Source organism: Poecile atricapillus, chromosome 1, assembly GCF_030490865.1.
Source record: "Poecile atricapillus isolate bPoeAtr1 chromosome 1, bPoeAtr1.hap1, whole genome shotgun sequence".
Lineage (NCBI taxonomy): Eukaryota > Metazoa > Chordata > Aves > Passeriformes > Paridae > Poecile > Poecile atricapillus.
In genome coordinates this window covers 114,696,154-114,714,763 of record NC_081249.1, presented here as the reverse complement: position 1 = coordinate 114,714,763, position 18,610 = coordinate 114,696,154, and the positions used below count along the sequence as shown (strand labels likewise).

Genomic DNA, 18,610 nt, shown 5'->3' with positions numbered 1-18,610 from the left:
TCAGTTCCTGTTAGAGAGTTCCTGCTCATAAAAAGCTGTTCATTCTTGATTCCCTCAATTTTTGACATTCTTGTACATTTAAATTCATTTGCTGCACAGGGGCTTCAAAGAACAGCATGTTGAGCTGCTTGCTCCAGTGCTCTGTTACAATGTTTTCCCATAATAAGAAGGCATGAAAACATCCAGCTATGTGCTGGAAAATGTACTAATTATTTTGTGAGTGGTGAAAGGTCACAGCCGACAAAGCAAGGGAAAGACAAGCAAGATCCACATAGCTCTGCATGGGAATTACACCTAGGGAGGGAAAATAATAGTTATTAATACACCCTATAAAAGCAATTGTAAAACTTTTCTAAAACCATGTTGTCAAACAAGAAATGTAAGACTTACTTTGTGTCAAGACCAGGAAGAACTGCCCACAGAAACAGAGTTATGGGACTAGCAAAGAATAGGAACATTTTATTTTCAAATTCATAGAGCAAACTTTGATCATCGTGCAGGAAATACCCCAGACTTGAGAAATCCTGCCACTGACCTCGAAGGTAGAATAAAACTAAGGGAAAAGGGGAAATAACTCACCAATTTTTAAATTAGTATTATGCCAAGACTTTTAAGAGTTTGAATTCCAAATGTGTTCTAAGAAAGGAAAACATTTTCTTTCATTGAACAGCCCTGGGGGTTCACTACACTTTTCTCCTGCTCAACCCTCCCTGAGAGGTGTTCTTATTTCTTGTATCTTGCATGTATGTGTAAAAATACGAAGTCATTTGTAAGAAGTTCACTTAATTCCTCACTCTTAGCTCACATTCGTTACACATTTTGTTTGGCAGAAGGGAAGGGAAGAGTGTGCTCCAGCCAGGGAATGCTGCTGTCCACTGAAAAATGTGTTTGGATGGAGGAGCTCTTTTTCATGGATGGATTGTGGCTTTTGGCAGCAGAGGTGGCAGGAAGCAGTTGCCATAACTACTATACCATTATAACAACAAAAAAAAGGCTTTAAGTAAAGAGCCATATTTGAAATGATGGTTTTACTACCAATCCTGGTAGAATCCATCAGTTCAATATGATGGGTGGCAGGATCCTGAATGTGGTCTCCTGAGTGTATGCTCAGGATATGCTTTTAGGGCTAAATTCAGGCTTTGGCTTGTAAGGTACATAGAAGAGGAAAATACACATACGGCCAGAGAGCTGAACATAATCTGCCTTGCGTGGGATTTCAGGTTTTGGCTGGAACCACACTCTGGTGTTAAATAGCAGTGTAAAAAAAGAGTATGTTTTTCAAAAGCTTTAAGGATGGGATTTACAAATTCACTGGAATGATTTAGAAACAAAAGTGACATTTTAAGTGTAAATCTAATTGTAGACATAATTTAATATGTATCTCTCTTCAAGTGATGGACAACATCCATCTGGATAAAAAGCCCAGATATAGCTGATAAACACTGCAAACAACTGGAGTAGAACCCAGGGATGGTTTATACTGGGTCAAACCCAGCTGAAGGCTTTTCATCTTCAGCATTACACCACACATTATTGTCACTGGCAAATTACTCTGGCACTATTTGTGTGCTGTTGGAATCCAAAAACATTTCACACTGCTAAAATAACCTCTGTCTGTTCCATATAGACACCAATGTAGTTTTTGTGGTCCTCCAGCTACTTCCCTGCAGTGCTTTGAGCTGTGTCCCGGATGATTTACTCACAGGCCCAAGTCAGGTGAATTGGCCTCACACCCCTGCTCAAGGACTGGCTCCTAGGCAGGGTTTATCCATTCACCCTCACAAATTTCTGGGGTCAGCACCTACGTTGTCCCTCAAGGAGCCTTTGCAACCCACGGTTGTGATGCACCTCCAGTGGGGACCCTCACCCTGGTCCCAGGCTTTTTCTTTTCAACAAGAGCCCTTGGAGTTAATCTCCAGTTCATCAAGCAGATGCCTAAATCCCGTGTCTCTGAGGTGCATCTTCTTGTAGTACAGGTGTACAAAGAAATTCTATTTTCCCTGCTAAGCCTTTGCTCTGAAAGCCAGTGCTACATTCAGAGGTACATCAGGAGTGACTGACTCACTCCCACCCCTTTATGATTCGTAATGCATATAGCAGCTACCATTGCTTCCATGCAGGAGTAGGAGCCTTCTGGAATATCTAATTAAATAAATCAACTAGGCTTTAAAAAGGCTTAAAATGTTAAACCCATCTGGGCTGCAGCCTTCAGTTTTTTAGTAACAATATCCACATTCTCATAAAAAATGGGGTATGAATCCTTCAGCTACTGCTTCTAATGGAAATCTGTATTTATCCTTTCAGGATCAATTCCTTTTTCTCCTTATATTTGTCTGTTAACTTTGTATGAAATTATCCTAAACTGTCTGGGCTCCCTTCTTAGTTAATTCTCCCTCCTTGCTGTATCTAATTGAAAATTAAAATATTTTTTCTTCTATCACTGCTCAAATCTCTTATTTTAGCTGTTCTGCTTTATATTTTAAAACTTAGCCCAAGATACTGAGTTCTGTGAGATCTAAATTAACTCCCTGAGTCTTCCAAAGTTTTTGGATGCTGCCTGGTTATGGCTTATGTCCAGATTCAAGAGAGAAGAGATACAGTTCATAGATACTCTTCCTTCTTGGAGCTTTCCCCTTCTTTTTCTCTTTTGTAGCTGTAAATGAGAAGTAACTACATCTCCTAATTTCTTTTTTTTCTGATGTGTTTTTTTCCTGTAATCTACTTGGTATTAAACATCCTCTTTTCCATATTTCTAGAAACCTGACCAGCTCTGAAAGCAAACCAGGTGATGATTTAAATACACATTATGAATGCAGCCAAAGGAAATGGCTCCGGGGGTAGAAGTTGTGAGCTCTGGGGAAGAGGAGCCTGAGACTGGAGCCATACTGGGAAAGCCTTGAGCAGGCTGAGGCAGGCAGAGACCTTCTGGAGGCAAAGCTGTTCCACAGCAACATCACAACTTGCCTTAGGTTCTGGCTTCATCTCTACCTGGCCTATTTTGGGGGGAAAAATAGCCAAAAATGCACAACAAACTCATTTCAAAATACTAAATATCCTGATGGAGAGGGAAGCAAAACATCCTTTGGTTCTTTCTTCTGTTTTCTGAAGGAAAGGTTTTTCATGTCAGAGTTTGATTTGATCCCGACAAAGGGGTGGTGTTGTGATGGAGATCTTTTATTCCCTGCGTGCATGGAGAGGCTGAGGTTTCCACAGCCAGGTCCTGCCACTTCCCTTCTCCCTTTGAAACCAAGCTGAGGAGCATTACAGCGTGCCTGTGCAGCCAGGTCTGCCTGTGTATTTTGGCATCGGAATGCCAGACTGGTTGGTAATTTCCCCTTAAATCCTTTCATAGCTCAAATTCCTGTCGAAACAACCTCTCTCTCTCTGGTTCGCCATACGGAGCCTGTCTCGGCTCTGCCGCTCGGGCCACCCCTCACAAGCAATGCCATTGCATGTTGCTTTCCTTCCTCCGTGTGCAGCATCTATTTAAAATGAAACATTGGCCCCAAACCCCGCTCTGGATGGCTGTCAGCTCTTAGCATGCCACATAAATATCAGTGAGAAAACATTCCTCCCAGCCCACACAGAATGCACCCAGTGCTGTTTGTTCTGGACAAAACCCGGCCCAGCGCAGCGAGGCCTTCGGCAAAGGCCCGCTTCCAGTGGGCAGGGCCCGGCCTCAAATCGACCACTTTAAAGTGCTCTCGGAAAGTTTCCAGTGTAATTTTTGTTCCCCTTTAGTTACAGACCACCTTTACTAGGTAACTAAGCCTTGTTTGTTGGGCAGCTGCCATCTCAGCCTTTGTATGGGTGGCCTCCTGCCAGCTCTCAACTATTTCAAGATGCGAGTTCCCCGATGCTCTGGGGCACTACAGGACTGTCCTGGTGATGCCTAGACAGGCTACCTAGGAAAAAAGGCTAGACAGTGTTAAAGGAATAAAGTAGGGATATATTAAAAAGACCTTCAAAGGATGCACCTTGGGCAGTACAAGAGTCTGGCCGTGGCTCCACCCAAGATGGATGGCATGTCACGAGTTTTTACACTTTTATAACTTTTGGTCCATTTATGTATTTGGGTTAATTGTCCAATTACAGCTTCAGGTTATGAAGTCCCATCCTCCCGGACTGCTGTCCTCAGTTTGTTGTTATTTATACTTTTTTGGCCTGAATGGTGTCCTTGGTTCTCTGGCTGGAAAAGGATTGTTTTGTCTAACTAAACTGTGAAGAGAACTTGATAGCACTTTGTATGAAGTTCAGAGTTACATAGCACTGCAGTACAGAATCTGGATAATATGAAAGCTAAAACTTAAGGTATCACTGGTGCTCACTGTGATGTTCCTCTCTGGTACCTCCATGGCTTTACAGGGTTGCTTTCCAGTGGGCATCTGCTGCATTGCCAGTCAGGTGCAATTTGCATGTTTTTTCACCCCCCAAAATGTAGTTTATTTGCACTAACATGTGTGTATGGCCCTTATATGGTTACTAGGGCAGAATTCACATCTGCAAACCTCACCAGGGCATTTGGCCTTTGATCAGAAGCAAAATGTTCCATGGGCATGGGATGCATCCCATTGGGAGGGGACACAGCACCTGCTACCCAGCAGCTTAAAGCTCAAAAGGAGTAAGGGCTCTTCACCCTTCTTTCTCCCACGCCTACATGTCCCAGAATTTCATCCAACCTCCTTGTCTCACTGGATTTCTTTAGCAACACTTGGAGCAGTCACTATGGTGGCAATGGCCAAAACTGCTGTTTTAATAAGCTCAGCCTTAGATTGCTACAACAAAGCCTTCTGGAGCAACTACTTGAGAAAATGTCTGTGAGTTTTCACTTAATGTGGGTCTTTTTTCACAGAATAATCAAGGGAAAGCAAAGAGATTGCCGCCCTGGCCCTCCAAGTGTGGAAAATAATATTTTTTCCTTGGCTTTTGTTAAATTATTTTTCCCATGCACTTACTCTTCAACCGTGTCCTTGGGTCAGCTTAGAATGGTGAGTGGTCTAAGTATGATGGATTTATTGCTTTAAACTTCACAGAGTACTGGAGAATGAGGTAACTGCATAAGCAGTGTGGAAAGACTTGTACATTTTTTAGTTTGATTACTGGATGTACTCGGAGGCTTCCAAAACTGATGTGGGATTTTTTTTTTCCCTTAAAAAAAAAAAGGATTGGTTTGGCTAAAATACTGATATTGGATCAAATCCATCTTGCATCCCCACCTAAAAATGAGATTTGGGTCTACAAGTTGATAATCTTGGGAATAACGATCTCCCTCCTCACATGTAATTACAGATAGTTTCTGAAGAGGTGAAATGTCACAATATGATGAGATGGAAAATGCATTAAGAGAGAATGAGTTCATCTTCCTGATACAGAACAGTCCCTGCACAGTAATGGGATTATGGCAGCTCTGGACATTTGGGAAAGTCTATAATGCTGTATCTGCTCCATTTGATTTGTAAACCAATGGATTTCCCTTGCCAGTAATGGCTTTCTCTGAGCTACTGCAAACTCTAAAGTGGGAAATGAAAATGGAATTCTGGGAAGGCAGGACCTGCCACGATCACAGTGACATTGCAGCTTGTTATGCAAAGCTGTGGAGGAGGCACTGATGTATCCCTATGTGATAAAACTTTTTTGTAAAGAGCTTGGGTCCCTCTGTAGGTACTGACAGCTCTGTAAAGCTGCACTGCCATTGCTTAACAGCCTAGGAAGAAGAGCTGTTCCTAGGCATATATAAACTTTTCCTGTAAATAAAATCCAATTTCATTCACAATTTGTGAAACACAAGAAAGCAAAACCTCCAAGTTAATAAAAGGCAAAATCCCAAATTCATAAAAATGCCAGCAATCAATAGATTAGACATGCACATGGGATAAGATTTAGACAGGATGAGTTTGCTTTTGGGAAGAATATATTTTTGGAAAGCTCCATTTTTGGGAACAAGAAAAACTCCCAGTGTAGTGTTGTGGTATGTGAAATGATAAGCGAGAAATCAGCATGAAAAATGAATTATAAGGTTCTATTAGAAAAGTAAATCTTTGTAACAGTACCTCTGAAGAGCCACACTTCAACTGGAGTATCTGCAGCTCTGTCTCCTCAAAAAAACCTCTCACCTTTCTGTGCCACTACCTCAGCACCATCCCTTCTGGCATGTCTTTACTGCTCTGAGACTGCTCTGGATGGATGATTACGAATCTTATAACAAACACCACCTTTTGCACTTTCCTGCTGTTTCACAACTCCCCAAAACACTTTAGAACTCCACCCTACCACAACTAAAAGGCAGTGTTCACATATAGAAAGAATATTTATGTCTTAAATTTATGCTCAAGGTCTTCATGCTCATCTGGCTGCAGTGGGCCACAAAGAGCAGAGGGCCCCAAATATGCCATATAAACAAATATTTTGGACCTATGATACAGTCTGTATTTATTACTTTTACTGAAATCACAGAGTCAAGTGTTTTAAGATTACAACTGGTAAATTATACATATGTAATGGTTTGCAAAACAAAGTTTTGGCCTTCTGTGTGTCGTTGTACAAGTGTAAACTTTACACAGTTCAGTTCAAATGAATTTATATTTTGCATAACATTTTTATGATGTAAACTGGCTGACACAGTGGTGCTCTAAAAATATTAACTCCCTCTGATTAGACACAGACTAGGATGAAAAATAAGTTTTCTGACACATCTTGGTTTCTGAAAGGGTAGTGGTTTTTCAGCCAGGTGACAAAGTGACTTCCCACAATATGCTGACACCAACAGGGCACAGAGGAACATGAAGTAAACTAAGCAAACCCGAACTTCATGCTTTCCCCTTAGTCTTGCCTGCAATACCTTGTTCATTTTCTTATCTGATGCTAAGCAGATGACCTGGCAATAGAAGTGAAATTTATTGCTCTACAGAATTATACCCTATCTCCAACTTACTTAATTCAGCACACTATTTCCTGTATCTGATGGGATTTTAACAATGCCTGTATGCCTGTCACTGTGTTTCATAAGATAATCTATTTGTAGATTTCACAGTTCGCATGATAAATTGTGTAAACCAGTTACTATAAATAAAGAAAAAACTATGCTGTCACAGTGGTGTAAGTCTGAAGCACCTCCAGCAAAGCCAAATGATGCCATGAAGTAAATTTAAATTTATGTAGGTATTTCTAAACCCAGTGTAACTTTTCTTTCCCACTGTGAGTGGGAGTTACGGAGACCCAGGCACTCACATACACAAGCACACACACAAAATATGCACCTCCACTTAGCCAGGGGTGTCTGAACATGGTCTACACCAGGCTGGTGTTTGTGGAGAGGATTTTGCTGTTTTTACACTGACTCTGAGCCTCCACAGACAACTTCCAGGGCAAAAGATGCTGTGAGTTTTGTCCTGACTCACAGAGTGCAGAGCAGTGGGACAGTGTTGGGATGTTTGGTGTGGTGTGGGGAGAAGCTCTTACACAACTCACCTGTGTTTAGGGCTTTTCAAATTTTATCACTGAAAGCTTGTGCTTGTGCTTAAACCTTCTAAGCCTCAAAGCACTTTTGGGGTGCCATGTGAGGACTCAATAATCTCTGACATTAAGAGACATTGCTGGTGGGTGTAATAAACCAGAAATATCTGCATTTGCAATGTTATTTGAAACAAGAATTGGACTAGCTTTACTATACAAGTTAGTATAAGGGCACCCACAGGGAAAAAACCCTTGAAAATGTTGCACATGGCAAGTATGAATGCAGAGGCACTCTGACAGCTCTATACAAATCAAATCATTTCAAAAAAGGAAAAAACTTCCAAACCACATAACTTTTTTTTTTTTTTTCCCCTCAAAATTCCAGCCTATGCCCAGAGAATCTAATTTTGCCTCTTGCTATAGGCTCCACTTCCTCAGTGACAACAGCATGGCATGAGGAGAAACATTCACCTGAACATACTGCTGAAAGCCCACAATTCATGATGAAACCCTGTTCAAGGCCTGCCCCTATGATTCCCAAAGCCCAGGCACGTATTCCCTGGCATTTTGGATTGGGCCTTGAGAGAAGAAGCATCACCCACTGGCCATCCCTAATTCCTCTAAAGCCTCGTGGCTGACTGGCCGTGGGCAGTGCCTGGGGGGCAGAAGAGAGGCTGAGCTGGAATTTAACTCAGGTGACCGTGGGCTCTGGGGAACCAGGTGACTTCCAGCAGCTTGGAACTGTTTATGTACAGTCTGTAGCACTGCCCTCGCAGAGCCATCTGTATTGGTAAATTAATATTTATGCAGAAAAGCTGGAGATTTATCTGCATCACATTTTTCCCCTCACACTGCACCCAATTCCAGTTCCCTTGAGGTCTGCACTAGTCAAACTAGAAGAAAAGTAGAAGCAAACAGGTATTATTCTCATGGAAACATGCTTTGCTGTTCCTTTTTTTTTTAATCTAACTTTGCCTGATGTGGTGCAAAGAGCTGAAATACAATGAAGTAAAACATTGCAAAGCCTTCCAAGTTGGGGTTTTGACTTTTTATAGCCAAATATACATATTTGTATATGTATATAAACATTGATAACATGGGAAAAACAGCTTTCTTAATGGTTCAGTCCTCATAAACCAAATAATATGTTTATTATCAAGCTATTTTATAAAGAGACACCCAGGAGCTTTCTCTTTAGTGTTGTCACTTAAACATCAGAAACTACATTAGAGAAGAGTGCTGGCAACTCAGAGGAACTTCACGCCCATGGAGAGGACTCCCAGTTATTGAAATTCTGCTACAATTTAAGCAAGCGCCAGGATCAGCTCTGGGGATCAATCACTGAGGCCTCCAGCATGAACTGCACATGCCTTTGAGACACCAGTCTCTTTTCTGACTTCTTCAGGAGCCATTACTGGGTTTTTTTTGGTCCACAGACCTTTGGGACTTGCTTGTTGAGAGCTTTTTGAAGTGTAACAAGGAGCCTGGAGACACACGAGGTGTCATCAAATTAAAAAGCTACAACTTCTCTAAGGAAAAGGTGGCAGCAGAAAAAGAATATACATCTATAGATGTGTATACACATATACTCCTGTTCCATGCAGTCTTCTAAATAAAATCATACAAAAAATGACCAGTGCCATATATTATGTAAACTCACAAGGCATACTTTCAACACAAATCCAAAGCATAAATTAAGAGAGCCAGAAAGAGAGCCAGAGACGATAGCAAATCATTTTAAATATAGAATCTGCACAATTGGTATTTTGTTAAATAAGAATAAATAAATTCATTACATCCGTTCACATACCAGTTGTAAAAACAATAAATTATTTTATTTTTTTCAGTGCTGTGTTGCCTTTTTTTTTTTTTTTAACAGTTGTTATTAATCCACAAGATTTTTCCCTCTTCCCCTTGTGATAAAACTGTTTCCACAGGAGGGCAGCTAAACTTAATTTCTTGTACACAGTCAAAACACAGATGCCAGGCTTTTTCCTAATGAGAATATCCTACTTGAAAAGCAGATGCTGTAAACCCCACTGATGCTGAGGGGTCCAAACTCATCTAAGGGCACTGGAAGCGTGTCCCAAAGTCAGAGTGAATTTAACACTGAGATTGTTCCTGGCTGTGCCAAGAGCAGAATTCCAGGTTTCCATCCCCTTGGTGCATTTCATGAATCCAGCTGTGCAACACTGGGTAGAAATGTAAACAATGATGTCACAGTGTGAGTGACACGGAATTCAGTTGGGAACAGACCTTGCACCAATTCTTCATTCGTCAGGTACATGGGACAGCCAGGACTGCCACAGGCAAGGTTTGGAACTGGACTCTGATTTAGGAGCACCTGAAAAAGCAAGTGGTGACTTACCCTTTATCTTACACTTGCAAGGGTCCTGCTTGGTCTGTCCCCTTTGCCCCCTCACATCTTTGCCTGTGTTAATTCACTTCATTGCTGCACCGTTAAAAATCACTGCAGTGGTTTGTTCATGTGTTTATTTCTAAGTAAACTCATTTTTAAAAGATACTCCTGATTTAAGGAAGCTCTGAATTTATACCTGCATATGGCATGCCTAGATAGCATCCAAAAGCTTTACTCAGTCTGCTGAATATACAATAAATTATCACCATGATGCAAACACAAATACTTGCACATTCTGTCTCTATTATGACAGAACACAAACAGCACTTAATGCAGCAGCTGTATGCTGAGACAAATATTGTCTATGCTGAGACACATTAAATCTCCTGATTTTTCCTCTCATGATGGTTTCTATTTGTTATGGACTTTTTGGAGAGGCTCTAGGACATGTGTAATACATATATATAAGCAACAAAATTAGATTACTTGGAAGGAAAAATAAGGTGATCTTATTTTAACAGGCAGGGGAGGCATAAATGTTTACTTTCCAACACTCTCCAAATTTTCTGAGCCTTGACCTCAGTTCTTAGATTGGGATCAAGAGTAAATAGGGAGTATTCCTCAAGACCCACAGTTTTGCACAGGGTCCACTCCTGAACAGAAGGCCACACCGTTTCTGAAAGCTGATTAATAACATTTGTTGGCAATCCATTTAACAGAGGAGGAGGCCCTGCCCTTGGTACTGTTTATTCAAAACAGGGTAAAAAACCAGATCCTTCTCCAGATTTCACAGTTGTAGATGTAGCAACTCTATGCTGTTTTGAAATCATCACATGATTTTTGAGAGTTCACACAAACATGCCACAGTTGCAAAAACATGTTTGTGTCAGCCTGGAGTCAGACCTGCCCTTCTTGCTCCACACTCCAGCAAGTCTTCCCTGCTGATTTCATGCCTGGGATTTTCAGAAGAGCCTGAGGTGTTTCAGTGCTCAAGTACCACTGACTTACAGCTGAGGCTTGTCTGAAAATCCTCCTGCAGTCTCCTTCTCCTCTGTTTGGATGAACAAAGGGAGTAAAATATAGGGTTCTACTTTCATCAGTGTGTTTTTTACCATTTCTTTTGGTACCTGTTATCTTAGGGTCTAATTCAAAGCCTGCTGATATTAAAGAGAGCAATTTTACCAGGGTTGCTCTCAGGCCTCCACCTGCACAAGGTGAAATGCCCAGCCTCAATCACAGAACTTCCAGAAGACAATAAGAGGATTCAGGAATTGCTGCCAAGGAAAACTGTTACAAGCTACTGCCTGTGCTGTGGAAACAGTCTTATTGATATTGGACAAGTCCTCCACATCCTGATGTGGTTTGACTTCCTAGTGACCCCTCTTCCTCCCAAATGTGGTAGATATACAGAACATGAATGCCTTCTATAGCTTTAAAAAAAACCCCAAAACACACACAAAACAATAAAAAAAAAAGACAAATAGTTACAAACTTTTGCTGGTAAGATGAATACCAGAGTTAGACACAATGGACAAAACAGTGATAAAATATTAACTGCTTGCTGTGTTTTTTTGACCTTGATAGCCTCTTGAAAAATGCAGGTACATTACACATTGTTAAATTCAAGGTGGAAGCCATAGAGAAAATACCAGAGAAAGCAGCTGAACACAGCCTCAGAATATCTGAGTTAGAAGACACTTGATTACCTCACCTGTAAGTTTTGGTTCTCTAACTAGTTTTCTACAAAGTACAGGATGCCTTTGTTTCACAGAGAGGAGCAGCTCTTGTTCAGTGACAACAAGGAGCCCAGGCTGTGACACAGCTGGAACCAGGCAGGTTTACAAGCACAGTGTACACAAACTCCTCCTGGCAGCCAGCTCCTCCTTTGGTGCCTGCCTGACACACACACGGGGAGGAGCTGTTGATGCTCCTGCTGTTGGAGCAATGTGGGCTTCCCTGCTCTGCAAGCTGCTGCAAGGCTCCTCCTGAGAGCTCTGGGGTGGAAACACAGGATTTGTCAGACATTAATGATACACTGTCAGGAAATTCCTACCACAAAAACGTATTTTCCTTTTGTCAAAACCAAAAGGTATCACTTTTTTAAAACCAGCAGCAAGCTCTTCATTTTCCAGTAAAACATCTGTGGCCCTTTCTGAAGGATGGCCAAGTCCACAAGGGCTGCAGATATACTTTGGTCAATCATTTTGCTTACGTAGTTTGTCTTTTGATTTCTTTAATAGAAGGAAGTGATATAAAGTGATATACCAACTGAAAGATATTTACAAAACAGTATAAAATAAGCTACTGTGGGATCATGGGGTCATGTGACGTTTCCTAAGGACATACTGTAGTAGAGGTAGGTGAAAAAGGGGAGATGATTCTGTAACCTTCAAATATCCCAGGGTCCTCCATTCACTAGTTTTTCTTCTTTTGCATTATTTTATTTTACGTTTTTGCAGACACAGAGGGCTTATAACAACTTTAATGCTTACTTTCTTTGACATATTAAGACCACCCTACTATTATTTAAAGCAGTGCACATCTTCATTTGGTCCAAATAGGCAGATTCTGCCCATAATTAGAGACTGAACGCAAGTACATTGAAGCCTTTGCTTCTCTCTGTCTGGGCAGACCCGACACCAGCACGCCAACAACGGCTTACTCAAACCTCTTTGAAAGAAGGTCACCACAGGTTAGCACTTCTTCAGCAAGCACTGTTTGAATGCTGAGGGTCTCTGGGAGAGCAGACATCCCTTGGCCAGTTTCCCATGCCCATCCTTGCACTGGACAGTCCTGGTGTGCCAGCCCGTGTCGCATGTTCGAGAGCAGGAAAGCCAGGGCCCCGTCACCCAGCGGGGCTGTGCGGCCGGCACAGTCACTTTGCCGCTGCCGCCGCCGCTGCTGGGGACAGAGTTTGGCAGCTGCCCCTGTTTCTTTGGCACGAAGAAGCTGTAGCGCACGTCCACGGGCTGCGTGGGGTCGGTGGCCAGGATCTGCACGATCAGGATCTCCTTGGTGGCCGAGTGGCCCATGGCGTGCAGGAAGTCGTCCTTGTGGCTCCAGCCGCTGTAGTTCATGACGGTGCCGTTGATGTCGATGATGGTTTCCGAGGTGGAGATCATGTATTTCCCGTTGACCAGGTACTCCCCGTTCTTCTTCTTCAGGGCCAGGTAGGCCGTGAACCTGCTCTGGTCCTTGCTCTTGAACTGCCGCACTTTGATGTGGGTCGCCCCTTCCGGGATCTTCACCACGTCCGTGTAGCCCTTGCTGAAGGAAGGGAAAGAAGGAAAAGTCTCACTGCAACGCCTCACAAAATCACTGTCACGACACAGAATCAACCTGGCCGGGACAGATCTTAGAGTCCAGCCTACGGACAACAGCATCTTGCTTCATTTCAGTTCAGGACACCTGGATTTTCCCTAAGATTAATTTAACCAGGTTCCACTCTTGGCCTACTGTGTCGTTCTTCGTGTTCTCCAAGAAGTTTCTACTGCACTTCTTGCAGATTGCTTAATCTTTAGCTTTAGGGACAGTTTGACATGGGTCAGATACCAGAGGAATGAAAAACAACAGATAGCTTATAGATTTCAGCAAAGGGTGGGAGATATGAAATACGATGCACACGCTGCCTGCCAAGGAAAAGATAATGAGATATGCATTGGTTACAGCTGTTTCTTGCTGTCTTTGCTATAATGATGATTAAGGAAAGCACGAGCAGAGGAACAGCTGGGTAGAGGTACCTTGGGAACATTTAAAAATAATCGTGATCACTGAGAAAAAATTTGTTTACTTTGAAATTTATAAAGTCGAAGATTAATCGTCGAGTGTCTAAATTAAAGAGGGGCACCCAAAGGCTTAATTTGTACCATCACGGAGTTCTCCATTTCTTATGAACTATCTTAACTGGGATTTAGAATGAGAGATTAAACTCTTTTACCAAAAGTGACAAGCATTCAGAACCTGCACGTGTGCTGGAATTTATCACTATCTCAAGTATGTTATTTTAACTTTACTGATATATAGAAAAAAATTTAAAGGCTTTACATAGCTGTAAGCTACCAGCTGGACTTCAGAGATGTGTTTTCATTCCTAAACCCATGACAAAGACACCCTGAAAGTACCTCATATCTGAAAGGTTTAATGAGAAAATAAATTAAAAATACATAAAAATGATGGCATCTCTTTTGGGATTGTTTAAAGAACAGACTGCTAATTTTGAGAACTTTTGGCTGCACAAGTAGAGACTGCAGATATTACAGATGAAACATTTGTGCTGATCCCCTGCTATTTCCAGCAGTTATGGGACAATGACTTAAGACCCCATTGATTTAGCACCTCCATAAAGCTAGAGGAATATGGTGTGAATCGCAGGCTGGGGACTCTGCTCTACAGCACTGCACAAATATTTTTACACAAGAGCTGCCAGAATAACTCAGTTCAAACATGTCATTAAAATTACAAAATCATTTGTTCAAAACCTGCAAGCAGTCCTGGAGAATTTAAGTTGTCTGCAAGAAGAGCTGTAATGCTCCATGTGCACAGAGAATCATGTGCAGATTAATTCCCCTCTTTCCCAACTTCTGATAATTTGGCTTTACAGCTTTTTAAACAAAAATCTTAGGAAGCAAATTTCCCAGAAGATTCTGTTTTGCCTGCTTTAAAATAAAAAAAAAGCACAAACAAATGTTGTTATGGCAATTGTCTGCAATGGGAAATATTAGTTTTGCATTGTGTATTTAAATTTCCCTGTACATTTAATGTACAAATTGTTAAAGTTTATAGTGGACAGCAACAAGGGAGCTGCCATTTGTCAATGGAGGAAAGATGATTTTCCAGCACTGCCCTTTCAAAGAAAACTAAAAACAATTTACAGACAATTAAGATTTCACTGTTTTGATCGAGGTTTATTTTAACGTCAAGTACTCGCAGAGAAGAATTGCCTCAAACAACTTTTCCAGTAAAAATAAATCAGCAGTCCCAAATCCAATCAAAATCTTATTAGAACATAACTTTACCCTCTGGCCAGTCTCATGGCACCTAAAGGCGTGATTTGTGGGTAAGATGGTAGCTTCACAGGGATAATTATAATAAATCTCTCTATTTCCAAGTGTATCATGATACAAATCTGGCCTCCCTGAAATTCACTGAGCCCCTCTAACACTTTTCCTGGAGCTTCATTATTACCAAATCACAGGAAATACATCTTCTACTGTCATCTTCATTCAGACATTCACAGACATTTCCAGTATTTACTAATTGGAAAATATTTGGTTTATATAATTACTAATTTGGTTGGAAAGCCATTCTTTTTGGCAGAGGTGTTTTGGCATTGTTAGGTGAGCAATCATTGGTTTACCAGGAAGAAGATTAGGATTATATTTATTTTTAGAATAAATTCACTCTCCAAGCCATTTTTGACTGCTATTAATCAGTCTGTTGAAATGTATAGAAATAAAAGACTATTTCAGGAGTCAGATTTCAACTTCTGGTAGCTTTCAACACACTGTGTAGGAATTTGAAAGATATAAAATCAAGTTCATATATAAAAGATGCTTAATACAGTCCCTGATTCTGAGTAGAAATTGCCAACTGTAAGTTTCTATGAGTGGATCATCCCTTTGAGACCTTGGAACCTGTATAAATAATGTTTAAAAATCCCAATTTTTCTATGAATTTCAAGAATTGAAGAAGGAGAAAAATTAGTTGACAGAAAGGACTTACTTGAGATTGGTCTATCAGTATTGCCCCCAGTGTGGTGAGGGAAAACCATAACAGAAGCTCCTTTTATTTTACTTGTATTAAGTTTTGTTACAGTTAAAAGGTGAACTCTGACAGAAAAAATGGCTCATGGATAACTGCTATAAATATTTTGACTTTAAAAAATCCATCTGGAGATTGATATTATGCCAGTGGACATGAAGGGATATAGTCATGAGTAAGCCTATGATACTTCTGATACCTTATCCATTTACCTGAATTCCACACATGCCCAGCAGTGGGAAAAGGGAATTTTTAGGTATAATCTCTCTCAGCTATTAAGGAAAGTGTTTACAGCTGTCTGCTTCTCTGCACTTCTAATACAAGGAACACGGGTCACAAAATTAGGTGGGATGTCCTCAGTGCCACTCAAAATAGATGAGATGAAAAAGCATTCTCAGGGTGGAACTTGCTAATGCAGCAAATGCAGGAAATGCAGCATTTCAGAGAGACACAGATAATTCTGGTCCCAACAACTTCCTGATTCACTTCTCTCTTCCTTTTCCTGGGTGCTCCAGGAACCACAATCACAACCCATCTGACACAGCAAGATTTGCAAGTGGCATGAGTTGCTATGCCTTACTCCCATTGATGCTCACCTGCTTCACTAGCACTTTGTGTCAGAAATGAGCTGGGAGCAGTGTTTTGCCAGTTGATGCTTTTCCAATTTCAGGATAATGCTAGGAGCCAGCTGTGCACATCTGGAAAGTGCAATAGGCTACAGGCAGTGTGTTTTTTCCCCCATGTGAAAGCAAATTGCATTTAGAGACAAAAGCAAGCAGCACACGGCAGAGTAACTATTTGCACAACAAGATGCATTTGCTGTTGAGATCAGTACCTCTTTTTGGTGAAGGTTCCCATGACTTTTGTGCAGCTGGAGTTGTCTCCTCCACACACCCCACACTTGTCATACTGGAGCTTGGATCCAATGATGCCATCACAGCCCGTTCGGATGCACTTTCCTCGGACACAGACCGAGTTGCTGTAGGGTCGGCACTCCGTGCCATCAGTGACCTGGGCAAGCAAACAAAACTTGATTCAGAAATTTTTAGTTTTGCATCCACCTGGCAAAACCCAGTTCCTCATTTAACTCAGAGCAGGTTGCCTCCCCTGAGAGACCAGACTGAGCTTCTCTAATATTGATGGTAAAAAAGCAGATGAAATTTAGCCAAAGGACAAAAGCAAGGACAGCTAACTTTCAGTTTGCATTGCATCTGATAGAGCAAACTGACCACAAGTCACATCTGTACCACTAATCATCCTATGCTAACTGGTTCTTTAGGAGTTACTCTGGAGTCCTTAAACATAGTTCAGGGTTAGACGTACTCTTTTCTCCTAATACTCTTTTTCCTCCAGAAAACCCCATAATGACAGAAAACTCCAAGCAGAAAGCCCTTTATCCACTACTGAAAACAAACTAGTGCAAAGAGGCCCATATTTTTCATTCATTCACATACTGAGATGTGGGAAAACTTACTTCAGAGGCCAGTTCTGGCCCTAAGGTACAACCACTGGATTGAACCATTAAGTCTGATCACACAGTTAAATATTTGAATCATATGATTAACTTCTTTTCCCTGATTGTAGGGAAAGATTTCTAAAATATGGGACACTTCTAAACTGGACCATGAAACCCTGACTGGAGCTGCCATTACCTTCTGAGAAAATACCACATAATAACCGGTTCCTTTGGCTCGGCAGGTGAGCTTGCAGACGTCTCCAGGCAGTACTCCAGCATACTTGGGGACCCATTCCACGAAAGTCTTGACCCCCTTTGCATCAGACTGATAGCCATTCCTTGCTTCACACTGCTCTTGTCGAAAGGATTTAGCTGTGGGATTATTCACCTCATTAGTGGCTATTTCAGACCATGCTGCAAATACCATTATGTCCATCTATTATTCCAATTTCTTTCCTACATAATTTTTAAGTTATGTCGCATCACTTCTTTACTTAGAACTGGCCTTCCAACCCCACTACTGTTTTAGTTTGGAAATCACCCCATGGCATAACAAGCATTAAAAGCCTTAGGTTTGCATGATGTTTCATTTTAGAGGACTGACTTTTTTTCGCTCAAGTGCTCTTTCTCTATGGCATCCAGGGTGAGGTGCGGGTGAAGAATTAGGATATTGTACTAACCACAAATGTCTTTCCTTGATAAACACATTTTGGGGAGGCTACAGTGAGCCTTTGCTGTGTGGTTTCAGGGCAGAGAATCAGTATTTTGTGTCAGTGAAGGGCAGGCTGGAGCAGGAGGGCACTCACCGTTGGCAGGGCAGGGAGTGACGTTGCAGGAGCGGTAGATGGCCCGCTTGCCTGTGCAGTATCTCCCGTTGTTCCTGGGGGCTGGGTTGTTGCAGTGGCGATAGGCAAACTGAACTCCTCCCCCACAGGTACGGGAGCACTGTCCCCAGGGTCCCCAGGAACCCCAGTTGCCATGGCTTGAAGCCTGAAAAACACATGGAACAGCAGGAGGTGAGTTTGTCATCCAAGCGTGAATGGAGCTGTTACCTCAAAGTCACTGCTAGTGCTTTCCTCAACTGAAGGCAATTCCTTCATGTTGGCCATTCAGGCATAACAAGTCTTAGAACCTTCTTTCTCCCAGCAAAGTTAATTTCTATCTTTGATTTTTAATCAATTTCAGTCTTTGCTTGTCATCACACTGATGACACCTCATTTGCACTGTGGGTGCAAAGCCAATGCTGAGCCTTGCTCCACACAGCTGGCTTCAGCCTCTTCAGGGAACACACCCACAGTTTCATGCACTCCTCTCTTAGTTTTTGCTATTCCTACCAAAAAAGGCCCCTTAAACTGGGGTTCAACTCCCAGAATATATCCATACTGCTAATCTGAGACTAATTAAATCCAGCTATTGTGATGCGTAAGTATTGCTTGGAGCTACTGGCAAGTGATGGAGTGTCTACATTGGCTGTAGTATTGCAATATCATGTAGAAGTGTAGAAATCCATAAAAAAGGGTATAGAAATCCATTAAAAAAGGGTCATAAAGGCTGTAGCTTGATTTGAATGGCTTCCACAGTTT

The 18,610-nt window shown here is 41.7% G+C and overlaps 1 protein-coding gene across 1 annotated transcript in view; it reads right to left on the bottom strand.

The window, feature by feature from the left end:
• Positions 1–9,253: 9,253 nt before the first annotated feature.
• Positions 9,254–18,610, bottom strand: part of ADAMTS5 (ADAM metallopeptidase with thrombospondin type 1 motif 5) — a 36,094-nt gene continuing 26,737 nt past the window's right edge. The window contains exons 5-8 of the mRNA XM_058859217.1: positions 17,834–18,017; positions 17,224–17,399; positions 16,407–16,582; positions 9,254–13,078 (exon numbers count right to left, since the gene is read on the bottom strand). Coding sequence (XP_058715200.1) covers positions 12,505–13,078; positions 16,407–16,582; positions 17,224–17,399; positions 17,834–18,017 — 1,110 coding nt within the window. The 3' untranslated portion in view covers positions 9,254–12,504. The remainder of the gene's footprint in view (positions 13,079–16,406; positions 16,583–17,223; positions 17,400–17,833; positions 18,018–18,610) is intronic.